At 41.0% G+C, this 14,742-nt stretch overlaps 1 protein-coding gene and 1 long non-coding RNA gene across 4 annotated transcripts in view; one reads left to right on the top strand and one right to left on the bottom strand.

The window, feature by feature from the left end:
* Nucleotides 1–4,973, top strand: part of LOC106851823 (uncharacterized) — a 54,362-nt gene extending 49,389 nt beyond the window's left edge. For both annotated transcript variants that reach the window (XR_015806505.1, XR_015806504.1), the window contains exons 13-15: nucleotides 1,397–1,465; nucleotides 2,112–2,195; nucleotides 3,224–4,973. This is a non-coding gene — a long non-coding RNA (uncharacterized LOC106851823). The remainder of the gene's footprint in view (nucleotides 1–1,396; nucleotides 1,466–2,111; nucleotides 2,196–3,223) is intronic.
* Nucleotides 3,850–9,073, bottom strand: CTXN2 (cortexin 2). Of its 2 annotated transcripts, XM_014874059.2 has the most exons (3): nucleotides 8,870–9,073; nucleotides 5,016–5,152; nucleotides 3,850–4,297 (listed from the first exon to the last, which is right to left on the bottom strand). In XM_014874059.2, exon 3 carries the CDS (start codon nucleotides 4,241–4,243, stop codon nucleotides 3,995–3,997), a length of 249 nt encoding a protein of 82 aa, XP_014729545.1. In that variant the 5' UTR covers nucleotides 4,244–4,297; nucleotides 5,016–5,152; nucleotides 8,870–9,073; the 3' UTR covers nucleotides 3,850–3,994. The 2 variants fall into 2 exon arrangements, with proteins under 2 accessions (XP_014729545.1, XP_014729546.1); XM_014874060.2 differs by lacking the exon at nucleotides 5,016–5,152 and having other exon boundaries at nucleotides 8,870–9,003.
* Between the last annotated feature and the right edge of the window lie 5,669 nt (nucleotides 9,074–14,742).

The following is a 14,742-nucleotide window of genomic DNA, read 5'->3' as shown; positions in this document are numbered from 1 at the left end:
TCCCCTCTCCCCTGCCTCACCAAGTATCCATGAGACTGTCATCCTATGACTTACTGAGTAAAAACATAGTTGAAGCAAAGACAGAGCTTGTGAAGATATTCAATCTTTGATGGATGCACTTGGCCCTCTAACCAAACCAGCAGTATTTTGGTACAAGCTCCAGAGGAGGTAAAGGCCTGAGCTGTAAATGAGCCAAGAACTCCTCTAGTTTCAGTCTCTTTTATGAAAACCCACAAAAGAGCAGGGGGACATGGTCAGCATCCATGTACACAAGCTTGGAACATGATCATGCAATGGATAGCATGGGGCTTGCTCCTCTGTAGCCTGCTCCCCCAGTACTTTCCTTGCTCCCTGTATGGTGCAGATGTTAAATCTGTTTGAGGTACAGGATTTGCATTTGTCCTTGTTGAATGTCAGGAGATTCCTGCTGGCCCATTCCTCTGGCCTGTCTAGGTCCCCCTGAGTAGCAGCCCACAGAGAGGTGAACACACAGCTGTATAAACTGCTTCTCACCTCCTCTATCCCACACAGATCTCCTCAAAGAAAACAAATGAGCAAACAAAAACTCCAAGAGAAGGAGTACGTATATTTAAGGCCTTTAGTAGGTTAAATACCTTTGCAGCAATTTAAAGCATGGCTTAGAAAGCCCTGAAATGAGCTACTGAAATGATGGCAATCATATGTCTTGAAATATATTTCTAAGATTAGGGAGTGTGGTTGTATAGACCTGTGTAATTCAGTAGGAGCCCAGTTTGTTCAAAGGCACTAAACCAGAGCATGCTTAGACATGAAACCCTGCAAGCATTTGTAAAAGCAGAAAGTTTTAGAAACAAAATATATCTTACAAACAAATATATGGCCTGAAAATCTGGATAAATAAGCCCATTACAGACATTTTTTTAAAGTTCCATATTTTTGCAAGAGGTTGGACTAGACGAACTCCTAAGATTTTTTCAATTTCGTTTTCTCAATGATTTTGTGAAATGCTTTTGGTCCTTTGGCACTGAAAGATAAAATAGGGCATCAATATTTATAGCTCAGCAAATGTAAATTTTCTCTAAATCACATATCCAAATTATAATTTGAAGAGCTGATAATCGGATGTCCTCCATCTTCAGTATGAGATACAGCTAAAGCATATTTTCTTATTTCTTCCACCAGCTATAGGTAATATTCTGCTGTCACCTCTCTGCTAAGACACCACTTTGTCACCCCTCATATTTATGTTCGTTTTCCTGCTTAATGTTGTGTAAGCCTCACAGCAACATATTACATTTATTTATTTAATCTTACTTCTACTGGCTTTGTATTATTATTATTATAATTATTATTATTACATTATTAGTAGTAGTAGTAGTAGTACACATTTATGATCATAGTATTCTGCTTCCTTCAGCCTTAAAGTTGCAAGAAAGTGTTTCATCTTCAGGCATGAAGGAGCAAAAACAAATCTTCTGTCATTGAGGTCAGTGAAACTATGCTTGTTTCTATCTCCAAGACTGAATGAAATCCTGATTCTTTGATGACAATGAAATTTTGCTACCAAGTAAAATGATTCTGTCATTTCACTGTCTTATTTCCATATTAGTGTTTTGCTAGGAAAAGTAAAGTCTCTTACCTTTCTGCTGTTCTTGAAAATAGTACTTTTCACAATATATTTCCAGAGATCTCTGAACTGTTATTTGCCATTAACTTTGTGTTTAGTTTTCTAGCATTATGCATAAATAATCAAGTTTACCTTATTCAGGGTAATTTAACTTACCATTCAATCCTGTGTTTTTAGGGAAGGACAATCTGCCTCTTTTATTCATGCATATAGTGTGACCCTCTCTTTGAGGCATTACAGACTCTGCCTTATTGGCCAGATTTTTCTCCTGTTTAATATACTGAAGAGACCATCCAATCCCTCTCTTTCAAAACATTTCTAGATGGTGATTTAGAAAGGCATTCTAGCTTGTTAACTTTTAACCAGCAAATGTACCTATCCATTACAATTACTGGGTTTATGGCATTGCGAAATTTCTAGGGGGGCCTGAAAATACTTTTGTTATCTCCATTTCCCTCCTAGCTATGCCTGATTCTGAACAGATCATATTCTCTCTATCTTTCAGTTCTGCATATATAGTCATGCAGATAACAAGAGTTCAGGACAGGATCTGATCAGTGCATTTTATGCAGAAGATTCAGTGAAATCGGTAGGATCATTCTTTGGGGGGCGTCCTCTTGTCCTATATGAGGTTTCAAACCATTTACTCCTGACCCTATTTAAAGTTTTACTCTTTATATTTAAGCAGTCTTTGAAAAATGATGTTCTCTGTATTGTTTCTGGGAAGGCTGACTTCTTAGTCTTTTTGGGATGAAGAAAAGAGCAGGCAGGAAATGATGAAACTTTGTAATTAGAAGGGAATTAGATAATTGCTTCCAGCAATAGATTAGCTCAATAACAAAAATAATAAGACAATATTGGGGTTATTTGGATATGTTTGCAGTGTCTTCTGTGTAGTTTAGAGATAACTGAACTATATTTAACCCAGATAACTTAAGTATCTTCAGCACTCTAACCTGACAGCCTAGAGCTCAGCTGTGCTGATTAGATGTACATAAAAAGAATGGCAGTGTCAGGTCTCTGCAGTGGATGATCCTATTCAGCAATAACAGATCACATGAATCATTGTACTGATATCTACCTTGGATTTTATGGCTAAATTAACTAGGATAAATGCAATATACTGAATCTCTGAGAGTCTGGAATTTTTTCTTATGTATAATCTGAAGCAGTTGAAAGCCCTTACATTCACAAAATTATTTATGTTTTATAATTTAAATGGATCAATGTAGATTAATATTGGCTGTTCCTCTCTTGTATTTTTCAGACAAGAGATTCATGTCCTTCTCTGTACAATTGAGTATTTTATGTTCCAAATGTCACTTGAGGTCTGCTGTTCCACTGTCTGCCTCTGCCTAGTATATAGGGCAAAAGGAATAACACGTATTTTTCAAAATACATGAAAAAGAAAACAACTTCTGTAACTGATCTCCTTGTCTTAGCTCCTCATTGCAAACAGATCTGTTTAGCAAAAGTGACAGCGCCTACAATTCTAATGCCAGCCTTCTTAAAAACGGAATTGAATTTCTGTCAAGTACTGTCACACTTGCTAAACAGCTGTGTGTGTGAGGGTGACCTTGAACACCCAGATTTGAGTCTCTGCTTTTGCTCTTTCAGTTCTGCTTTGATAGGATCTCCCATGACCAGTTCATCAGTGACAGTCCAGATCATACACTGTGTACAACTGCAGGAGCACAAACAGAAGAACCAGCTGTGGAGAGTGCTGGTGTGTACAGCTCTGGGCCCCATCCCTCCTTGGGGGCTTGGTAAGAATGGGTAAGCAGCATGAATTTGTCTGCTTTGGCCTTGCCAGACTGGTGTAATTCCTGCTGGCAGCTGGTAACCAGACAGTTCCATTTTAAAGTGAATCATCTTCTGTAACCAAGTGGAATAAAAACATGGACACACACCTACTGCAGACATCTCCTCTAAGCCACAGCTATTTGTTGTCCTCCACTTTTGTATCTTCAGTGTACAAGTATAGACACTGAGTTTCAGAAAAATATGTTGGATGAGGAGGGTAGGGGGCTACCACTTAAACACTCACCATTCATGAGCCTGTCTTTTTCTTCAGCCTGTCATGAGACACAGTAGACATCAGATCCTCCTCTGAAGAGCCAGGTTTCATCTGAAACATACTGGCCATGGTAACTTTCTAGTGATTTTTTTGTGTATTTGTTTGCTGTTAGCCATTTCTTGTCCACCATTCCACTGTTCATCAAATAAAAGCAAAATGAAGTACCTTTTGAGTTTGCAACAAATATTTATTTAACAAAATGGATGCCACCAACATATCTCCAAAATGCAGGTATGTATAACAAATGTAACAATAATTGGTTTCCAGAATGAAATCAATATCAAATTTAAGGCAGGATATTCTGTGAGTTTTCATGCAAGAGCATATTCAAATGTCCCTTTATCCAACCCCTCAACTTCATCTTCCCACGTGGAAGAAGGCATACTGCTGTAGGGGTCTAGCAAGATTTTGAAGCATCTGATAATTAGAAGTCCCAAGAAAACACACAAAATCCCCACAAAGGCAAAGCCAGTTTTTTGTTCTAAAGTCAGAGGGAAGGCGGACATTTCGTTGACACTCATGCTGGCTGAAGTGTTGCTGCAGTAATTACTGCTCATCATTGGGCATCACATCCTGGTGGCTCTGTGGGATTTTCACCTCTATTGCTTCTTTGCCTGCATAGAAACATCAAATCAGTGTGGTTAGCTCTAAATGGGGTGCATACATCTGAGCTGTAGCATATGAACATTTGAAAATGAAAACCAGCTTGGATTTTAGAACTGTCCTGTTGTTTTTTCATGTTTAAATTAATGTGATAAAATCACAACTATTAGCCTCTACACACTATTCACCTACTGGCCTCTGTTTTGAGACAGCAGACTCACAATTTTCTGGCTTTCTGTCTCCTCAAAACAGAAATTTCAGTTGTTGCAAACAACATTTTGTCAGACTGGGCATAAGTCTACAGATTGTGATCTGGCAATACTTTCTATGGTCTTCACATGCAGAAACCTGGTATATTTCCTGAAATTACTTTACATCTCTGTGCTTAAACTAGTTAAACTTGCATTGACCTCAAAGAAAATTTCAGCTAAATTATGTGGATTTTACTCATTTGATTTAGCTCAGAGTCTACATAAATAGATCCAACTTATAAAATAAAAGACCGTGTGTGCAATTTTAGTGAAGTCTTGGGCTCCAGTTTGAGAAAAAAAATGCTGTGTGAGCTTGTAAGAAAGTGAGCAGATTGCTAAAATTACTCCTTCACCTTTCTCTATACATGTCCACTCTTCTGTATGAGTAAAGATTGGTGGAAGAAGAGATAACAAAATTAAATTCGTTTCCCCTAAATCTTGCTCTACTTTGTTTCTCCTTGGTCTTCCCCATACATACCCTGCCATTTTGAGAGGCACAGTGAACAGGAGATCTGCCCGTGCTCCTCGCGTTGCTCAGGGGCCTGACCCTGATGTGTGTCCTAGGCAAGCAGGATGCTCAAGAAACTCCACCCCGCTGCTGCCACCAGGAGAGCTCTGCATATTTCCAGAAAGGAAAAACTTCTTATATTTGTCTTTTTAAGGAGATCTTACCTATTGATTTTAGTTGGGGATAATTTGCTTTATTTTAGGTTTTCCACCAGATATTGGAATCATATCTTTCTTTTGTACCTATAGACAGTGGGAGAATTGCAAGGCTGGGACATCAAAAGTGCCAAAGGACATTTTTATTCTAAGGTTAGAACTTGAGGTTTGCTGGCTCTTGCTAACACCTATTTAACAAACGTGCCTCAGAGGAAACTCTTTTTGTTAACAATTCAACCTCTTTTTCCCCAGGGAATTGCCAGTATCCATTTATTTCCTGGCAGAGTAATTAGGCCACTCAGAGCTCTGTGCTGCCATGGCTACACTGCTTCAGGTACCTGCACTGCCAAGCCAGGTTAAAGGGAGTTCCAGTGTCTCTACTCTGTACTGTAGCCATGGCCGAGGGGAGCCATACTCTGAGTCAGCCCACAAGTAAAAACAACAGAAAAAGTAAAAATAACTTTTGGTATTCCCGATCAGACAGAAATGGACAGAGCTTTTATCTTGTTTGGTGTCTCCTTTCTAACTTCAAAATTTGTGGGGTTTTTGACTATAATCCTAAAGAACAAAAATTTCAGAACCAAGATCAGAAGGGCAAAACACAGGGGTTCTATGTTGTTGTTATTTTTTTGTTGTTGTTGTTTTTGCAATAAACCTCAGTATAGTAGATAGTAAATAATTTTTCCTGTTAGTCTTTAAACATTTACCAGAGCATAACAACAATATTCTGTTTATTCTATAGACCTGTGTATGAGATCCTTCCTTGTTTTGAATTATATTCTGCTCTTTGAGTCATGCTGTTTTAATTCCTGTTAAGCTGGGAGAAAGATACAGATATAGACTATAGGAATTAGAAATAATGTCAACAACAAGCAATATTCATTTTCTGAAAATACATCATAGGTAAAGCCCACCTGCAATATGGATTTTCATTGGGCATACTTCAAATTTTTCTATTAAGTTTGACCTTCTGCAGGAAAAAAAATTACAGAAAGTTCAATATCACAAATTAATGTTAGAAGTCAGTTGATTTGAGCAAAAAGCAGTCAAGGAAAAAAAATTACTTTCCAAAAGTCATAGGGTACTGGGTTATAAAAATTAAAAACAAGACTTATACGGGAAAATTATGCATAGTCACTACCTGGAAAAGCCAGACCCAAAAAACCCAGTTTCTCTCTTGAAAGACATTGAGAAGAATGTTAGGGGTAGGCTGGCCATGGAGAACCCTGAATTTGAGCTGAGTCCAGACAAATATGTTTGTGTTTGACATAACATTTCTTCACCACAGAGAGTAATTTTCCAAGATTATGACTTCCAGTTTTACTAATTTTGCAGCTTACAAACTGGAATTAGATGGGATTTGTTTGTCCATTATGTGCTTGTCAGGAGACATTATGGGACAAATCTCTGTGCAAAGCCTGATTGATGCTGAAATGTGGAGAAATTGATATCTTAGTCTTATTTAACAAAAGTTTGCATGAGAAAACTGTGTATTTTGCCTGGGGGGGATTGATTCTGGGAAACTCTAATGTGCAGCTTTGTGTTCTTCTGTTCCTTGTCCTGAATTTCAGAAATTGTAATTGAAGCCTTAGAGTTCACAGGAAATTTTGTTCTAATTATGTATCCCCAAAGCCATGGTACCTTTTATTGCTTTCGCATTTTAGTGCTGCACACAGATCCTCTCCCAGTTAGGCAAGATACCTTTTCATTTGCTGCAGTGTATCTGTCAAAGTCCTGAGTCAGAAGACTGTGAATGCTAACTAACCTGGCCTGGATCCCAAAATCCTCAAAGATAGCCTTTAGGACAGCATCATGGGGACAGGCATTGTATCATTTATAATCTGCAGAGCCATTTTGTGGGGGCTGCCCCAGACAGAACTTGATCTTTTTTTTTACAGGTCAGGATTCTTCTCCTCCTTTGATTCATTACTCGTATAAGCACTGGCAAAAACTAAGGCTCCTTAACATCCTGCTGTGAAATAAAAGGCCACTGGAAGTCCTTCTGAGGCAAGAAGAAACAAACAGAGTCCTAAAGAAAATATGATTGAGGAAAACAGCTAAAGACTGAGCTAAGAAAAACAGAGGCATGAGCTGGAGGTGCTGGTTGCACCTATGGGAGATAAAGGGGAACACCACGGGTACTAGGTATTGTGAGGCAGCTGGAAGGAAGATGCTGAAATTCCTGTTTCAACAGAATCACCACCCCAACTTTGCTAGTGTTTGGTGTGGATTGAAGATCCCAGCTATTTGGTGATTTGGGGTGAAAGGGTGTCATTTTTTTCAGACCTAGCCTTTACTCTCAGGTTTGCAGAGAGACTTAAGGAGATCAAGAAAGTAACCAGGATAATCTTCCTGGTGTTCTGGGTTTCAGTCTTTCTCTCACAGAACCCCCTACAGGATTTTTTTAGAATAGCTCAGTACTCAGGAATTTAATATCTTTACAGGATCTCAAACTGGGAGCATTCATCCTCTTGGCAGGACTAAGCCTCAGGTGCCTAAAACCTCACGTCCTACATGACAGTTTGTAACAAAATTGACCACATCAGTGGCCATCTGTTCTCTTCTTGGATGTCTGCAGCCCAGCTGCTGGTTCATGGATGTGGTCATTCTGAAAGTACTTTGAATAGCTTCAGTCCTGAGCTTGTGCTTGAGTAACAGCAAACCAAACTTGGAAAGGGACATATAAACAGGCCTTCTCTGGGAGCTTTGGACGCACCTAATTTGCCCTTAACTATCTGTTCAGGGAAACAAAACTATATTCCAGAAATGCTATTACAGAAATTGGTCATAGAAGGTGGTAAAAGATTAAAATGGAGAAGTCCTATAAAATAGACTAAAAATGGAAATCAGCATGAATATGGAATTCTCTGAAGAGTGTGAGCTACCTAACAACACATGGCCAGAAATGTTGCAAAAGGAGCACGGTGACCACACAGCCGACCTGTCATACTCATGTGCTCACTGCATGCCTGTATTCTCTAAATTGCTGGGGACAATATTGTCTCTTCAGGGTATGGGTTGTAAGACACTCAGGGAGGTGAAGGTCGGAAGGCCAGGGCATGGATGCTTAGCAAATGAATGCATGACTCACAGCTCTGCAAAGAGAGCCCCACACAGTGTTTTTGCAGCATGGTAACTCAGGGTGCAAGCAACACTTTTTCACATAAATAGCATTCCCCCGCAAAGAAGCAGCAGCCGAGCAGTGACACTTCCAGCCTTCTAACAAGGAATGAATTACAGAAATAAGATTTTATCTGTAACAAATATATGAGCCTGGAGCCTTCATTGGATGAGAGCTGCTGTGTTGTGAATTCATTCATATAAGTGAACTAGATTTGGATAATATAGTGATGCGGGAAAAGAAAACATTCACTAGCATCATCCTTAACTTGGGAATGTGGAAAAGTGTTGCCTGCTTCCCAGAGGATGGAGGCTGAGAGAGACCGAGCACCTGCAGAGCAATTGTTGCTGTAGGATGGCGCGCAGCCTTCGCTTTCACCGGCCCCGTTACCCCGGGGAAGGCAGATTTGGGCGCTTGCCCTGCCCTACTGTCCCTGCCGTCCCGGCTGCCTCCCTCCGTCCCCCTCTGCCCCCGCCGGGCCGTGCCGGGCCGGGCGGCGCCGCAAGGTCAGCCCCGCGCCCCGCCCGCCGGCCCCGCCGCGTACGAACCCTTGTCCTCCGCGCCCGCGCTGCCCATGGTAGCGGAGCGCGCAGCTCCCCGCGCCTCCGGCTCGCCTCGCCGGCTGTCGAAAGCCCAACTTGGAGTCCCGACGGCTCGGGGTGGTCCCGGGCGGCGGGGGCAGCTCGCCCAGGCTCCCCTCGCCGCCCGGTGATGCGGTTCCGCCGGGAGATGCTCAAACCGCCCTAATTAAAAAATTAAACACGGCCGCTGCTGCTACCGCCTCCTCCTCCACCTCTTCGCCCGCCCCTTTCCATCGCTATTCAGCCGCGCTCCTCTCCAGCCCCGCTTTGCACGCATTAAACCCAGGAGCGTGGAAACTTCCTGCAAAACACTACGTGCGGTGCATCGGTAAGGGCCGGGCCGGGGCCGCTGCGGAGCGGAGCGGGAGCAGCCCTCCCTCCTCTGCTCCGCTCCCGCCGCCCAGGCCGGGGGCCGGGGCCTCGAAGGCCGGGTGGTCTCTGCAGTGACAGAGGACGGGGCTGCGGTACCTGCAGGAGGGGCTGCCTCCCTCCCGGGCCCCGGCACCGGCCGAGAGGCGCAGCCCTGCCGCCGGCGCCGAGCAGGACCTGTGGAGCCGTGCTGGGTGCGGCGGGGCCGCTGCTCGCCGAGAAACAGCAGGCAGGTGCACACGCTCATCTGAACGGGGAGTGCTGAGCCGAGAGCCTCTTAGGCTGTGCCCGCAGTGTGGCCTCGGGTCCTCCCAGCAGCTCTAATCGTAATAACGATTGAAGCATAGACCTCGCTTTATATCCTTTCATTAGCTGCGTTTAGCTGGTGCTGGTTGTATATTAGAGTGGTTTCTATTTGCCACAACAGCAGGTGTTTAAGTTGGATTAGGAAAGAAGATTGATTTTCCCAAAGCTGGATCTGTATATATTGCATTAATAAATAACAAATCTGTTTCAAATGATAGTGATTCCATATTTGTAAATCATTCGGGTGAATAAACCCCTGCAGGGATGCACGTGGGTCAGTGGAACAGGACTGTATCACACTGTCATGCATCATGAGACTTCTGAGACTGCTGTAGACCTACTAACATAATTTGTTCTGTACAAAATATTTTTTAAACTTCTCATGTTTCTTGCTACGTGTAATAAGTATGATAGGTTAAACCTTATCTTGAAATGGTCTGGGGAAAAAAAGGGTTTTGCCTTGCCTGCCATTTTAGTGCCTGATTCCTCTCCTGTGACTGCAGTGAACTTCTAAGCACTGGGTAGAGTCAAAGCACAGCTTTCTCCTGATGTCAGAACTAATGGTTGAACTGATGGTTAACTGCTAATGGTTGTTGGTTTGATTTTCTAATGTTGCAGCATTATTCTTGTGATAAACAATGTCTGTAAGACAAGCTAATTTTTGAAGTGCCTCTCATATTTAAAGATCCATGAAGACTTTATAAATAGATAGTTTAAAATAGTATAAGATTGCGCTTTCAGAATATGTGTATAGAGCCCCTACTGTTCCTAAGGAGCTGTAGTTTTCTTTTTTAGCCCTGTCCTTGATTTACTTGGGGTAAATCATGAGAGACCTTTACATGAAGGTCTCTCACTAGATGGAAAGGTGTAGTTTGAAATTTTGGGAGGAGCAAATACAAGGTCTCAGAATTTCAGACTGCTTTGTCAACCTAGCATCATTGTTAAGGAAGAGTGACAGAAATCCAGAGATTCCTAGTAATTGCTGAGCATTCCTATACTTGGAGAACCTTATTGGAAAAATTACTTGTGAGTAGCTAGGACCACTCTGACTGCTGTGGCTGGGAGTGAGGAACAGCATTGACAACAGAAACACATTCTGAGGGTGTGTGTCTTGCCTCTTCTGCCACAATTTAGGCATGGATGCTGGGCCCCTCACTACCATTTTCCTGGAAAAAATTTACTTGTGGGATATTACTCCTTATAGATACATTATCCTTTTGTCTTGTTATTCTTATAGGACTGAACTTATAGATTTTTTTTTAAATACTGAAATAATTGTCTCTCTTGTACTTTGGCATGGCAGAAGTTGCTGAAATCATGTGTTTATTTCTAGGAATCTGACACTCATGATCTATTCTAAAGACTTCTGATTTTATGTATTGAAGATCCACTTTTCTGGAATTGAAACTGGAAAAGAAACTGGCAGCCAGCAGTCAGGGATGAGTCTCCTTCATCTACCAGTTGTCAGCAGACAAGTAACACTGTTTTTCTGTTCAAGATGGTATATTTTATAAGGGAAAAGTGATTGAATAGCAATCTTTTCCTACATTTCATTTCTTTTTCACTTGGAAATCACAAGTTTTGCTTTTGTATGGGAAAAGTGATTTTTTGGTAAGGCAAATGGGAGAGCAGTATATGTGAATCATTCTGGATATATGGACAAAGGGAACATTCACTACTCTTTGCTTTCAGTTTCTTTATCAGGATTCATCTTTTGTGTTCAACTGACTGTTACTATCACTTTCCTCTGACTTCAATAATATTTATTGTTGATTTGATTCTTATTTAGGGAGTACTGTGTTTCCTGAAAGAAGAGCCCTTGATCAGAAATAGAGATTTTATAATCATCTAGTAATTTGTTATGTTGAGTTGGCAAATTCAACTGGCCTAATTCAAGGTTGGGCAAGACACTTAAAGCCAAATGAGTGCCAATGGAAAGGCAACGTGGAAGTCTTAGAGCTATTAGATGGTCGATACTTTAAATGTTTAAGGATCACTTGAGTGGTGTAGATGTCAAGAAAATGTAACTGTTTTGAGGGATAACTAACTCCCTTGTAACTTGCTTTTCAGTTTAGCTTTAAACAGCTCTTCAAGTGTTCTTTGCAAGCAAACAAACTCTCTCTTCAATTGCTAGAAATTTTAAATGGGCTTAAGTGGGCAGAGTCAGTGAAGAATATTATGCACAGAAGAAACAGATCAAGTTGAAACTTCCCTCCTAAGCAAATTTAAGCAAATTTTTTTAGAATATGCATAATCAGAAAGCAACAGTATACAGGGGAGATAAAAGCAGTAATAGAGGTGCACAGCAAAAATGGGTAGATTATATATTGATCACAGTTGTAACTTGAAATTATTTAATGTAATTTAATTCAAGGTATTTAGCATTTTTAAAAGAATAAACATCTCTATTATACCATGTTTTTTTTACGTAGTCTTAAAATATCTGAATCTCTATTTGTGCTTGTTCAAAGGCTATGCTTTTACTAGATGCTGACTTCACCAGCAACATAGAGTCTACAGCCCTGTGGGTCTGTAGGGCAGTGCTTTGGTGACTGCTGGGAATGAGGCAGAAAAACAAGTCCCACAAAGCAGTCTCCCCATGTTAAATATCTGACTAGGCCCACTCTTCAAATAGGAAAAGAGTAAGGATTCAGAAACTGAGGAAGGTTGAAAATCACCCCCTTTAGGTCCAATCAGTGCTAGTGTTGGGGAAGGTGGAAGAGTGCACGAATACAGTGAAAACCAACAGTGCCACCTTGTGTGGGTGGGATGGGAGAGTTTGTCCATGAGGAGGCAAATGGCCCCAGCTCCTCCACCTCGGCATTGGGGCGAGCCCCCGGCCAGCCACGACAGGGCAAAGGGAAGGATGAGCTCCCCTTGCACCTGCAGGAGGGAGGTGTTTGCTGCCTCACTTGAGAGGCACAGGTGGTGGGTATGTTAGGGGCACTCAGACTGACAGTGGAAGAAGGACCAACAAAAAAGCAGGTTGCTCAGTTTTTTTCTTTTGTCATTCAGCTAGTGTCATGTCTGGGGGAAGAGGGGTAATAGGAATTGTTTCCATATAGGAACAGTAGAAGTGTTACCAGAAGTCTGGTCTCATGCAGCCTTTTAGGGGTAAAAAAATAGGTGATTGAGACTCAGGCTGTGATCAAAGGTTGCACAACACTGAAAAAAAATTTGATGATACTTAGGGAGATATAAGCCTTCCATGGGGGAAAACAAGTTAGGTCCCTGCAGATCAAGTAGAGCAGGTCTCCTGGTTTACTGATACCCCGTTGTTTCTATAATGCTTAAATGCAAAGAGAACCTTTGGGGAAAATAGGATTTGCTTTACTATAGGTCCACTATAAGTATGCAAAAGAGGGTGCCAGTTGCAGAGTAGGGTTAATTTTATTTTTTTTAGCACAAAGTAAAGCAGTGCAGGTTGGATGCAGCCTTAGGCAGTGCAGACTGGTCTGGAAATACTTGTGTCTGTGCAAAAAGGAATCTTTAAATAAGGTATGAAAGTAAAAATATTTACAAAGTAAATATATTGCTAAAGGAATCCTTCTCCAGCTGTAGTTGGGGCTTCCTGGAGAAGGGAGAGGGTACAAAAAATGCTAAGGACATTTAGGTACCAGGAAAACAAAGGAAGAATTATGTGTGACATATCTATCATATAGGTGAGAACTGAAAACAGTAATTTACCAAAAAAAAAGAAAAGTCAAACGGATTTAAAAGCTATGAGGCTCAAAATTCCCATTTTATGCAGTTCCATAGAAACTGACTTCCAGGAACATAGAATTTTTTCACAAATCCCACCTGATAAAAGTATTGCTGAACTGCTTTTGATCATGACTTAACCAGAAACAAAATTTTAAAAAATACTGGGATAAACAAAAGATGACTGAAAGTGGTCCTTTCTCAAAGGATACATATTTATTCATTAGCGTATCGGGAGCCAGGCCTTGTTTGTCACTGAGGACTTGGGACTTGAATTTACTGGAGAGTTACTGTAAATAATGCTGATCCTTAAAATACACATAATTATTTTACCTCAGTAACTACTTGTACAAGACATTTTCAGTAGTAGTTCCTTTACCATTGTTTATATTTACATATATATGCAAGAACATTAATAATATTTCATTATCCTCAACTCTGTGTGTAAATTAGTACTGTCAACTCTGTGCTTGCCAAGAATGTACAACCATTATGCCATACACCCTACTTATAACTATGAAACACCATTTATGTTGGGGGATGACAAGAGGAATTTGTTAGGAGAGCAGATCAAGAACACTTGTAACAGTGTTGTACCAAATGAAGGATCCCCTTTTAACAAGAACATTCCTCAAAAATCTTGTCTGTCTCCTGTAAGAACATGAACAGAGGCAGAAGAAATGTTGGAAGCCCATATATCAAAAGATAATTTTAAATGTTGCCAGGAGGGACCAGCAGTGTGTAACAAAGGAGATTTTTGTCAGCACAGGAAATGGCATGGAAAGACAACATTATCTTTTTTTACACTTAACTATGGTGAGTAGATTAAAAAAAAAATTCAACCATGTTATACTCAAGAGTCTTCCTAGGGAAAAACTTAAAACATTTTTCAACGCAGTTTTGTAGACCAAAGAAATTCTACTTTTTAATCCCAGTTCTCCCCTGTCAGGTCCCTAACAGCTCTTTGTATCCCATTTGTATGATTTTTCTCTGAAGACAGATATACTGAGTGACTGTGTGTGCAACTTGTAGAAGAGGTGGTAAGACTGCCATAAAAATCCTGACACAGGCAACTGAGCTGAACAGAATGCTCTAAATTGGAGTTGTGGTGTGAGGGCAAAGCTACCATAACTCCTCCAGGCTTTTAGCCAGTCTATGCCCCAGTGCAGCCTTAATACAAAACACTCTTCACACATCTTTGGATGTGTATGGATTCTGCAGTTCTGAGTATTTATTGCAAAACCCATTGTGTGACAGCAGAGTTTACTGGTACAAAACCATACACACTGGGCTGTGGTGGGTCGATCTTGGCTGGCTATCAGGTGCCCACTAAGTTGCTCCAGCACTCTTCAACAGGGTGAAGTGCAAGAAAATAAGATGGAAAAAACTCATGGATCAACATAAAGGCAGTTGAATAAAGCCAAAACTGTGTATGGAAGCCAAGGAAAACAGATTTACTCTCT

The sequence above is a fragment of the Sturnus vulgaris genome, chromosome 13, assembly GCF_052056855.1.
Source record: "Sturnus vulgaris isolate bStuVul1 chromosome 13, bStuVul1.hap1, whole genome shotgun sequence".
Taxonomy (NCBI): domain Eukaryota; kingdom Metazoa; phylum Chordata; class Aves; order Passeriformes; family Sturnidae; genus Sturnus; species Sturnus vulgaris.
Note: the sequence above shows the minus strand (reverse complement) of the source record. Positions and strands in the feature narration are given on the sequence as shown.

Bases quoted from the DNA above. Each gene is read 5' to 3' on its own strand.
- CTXN2 (XM_014874059.2), bottom strand. From the start codon at position 4,243: ATGATGAGCAGTAATTACTGCAGCAACACTTCAGCCAGCATGAGTGTC.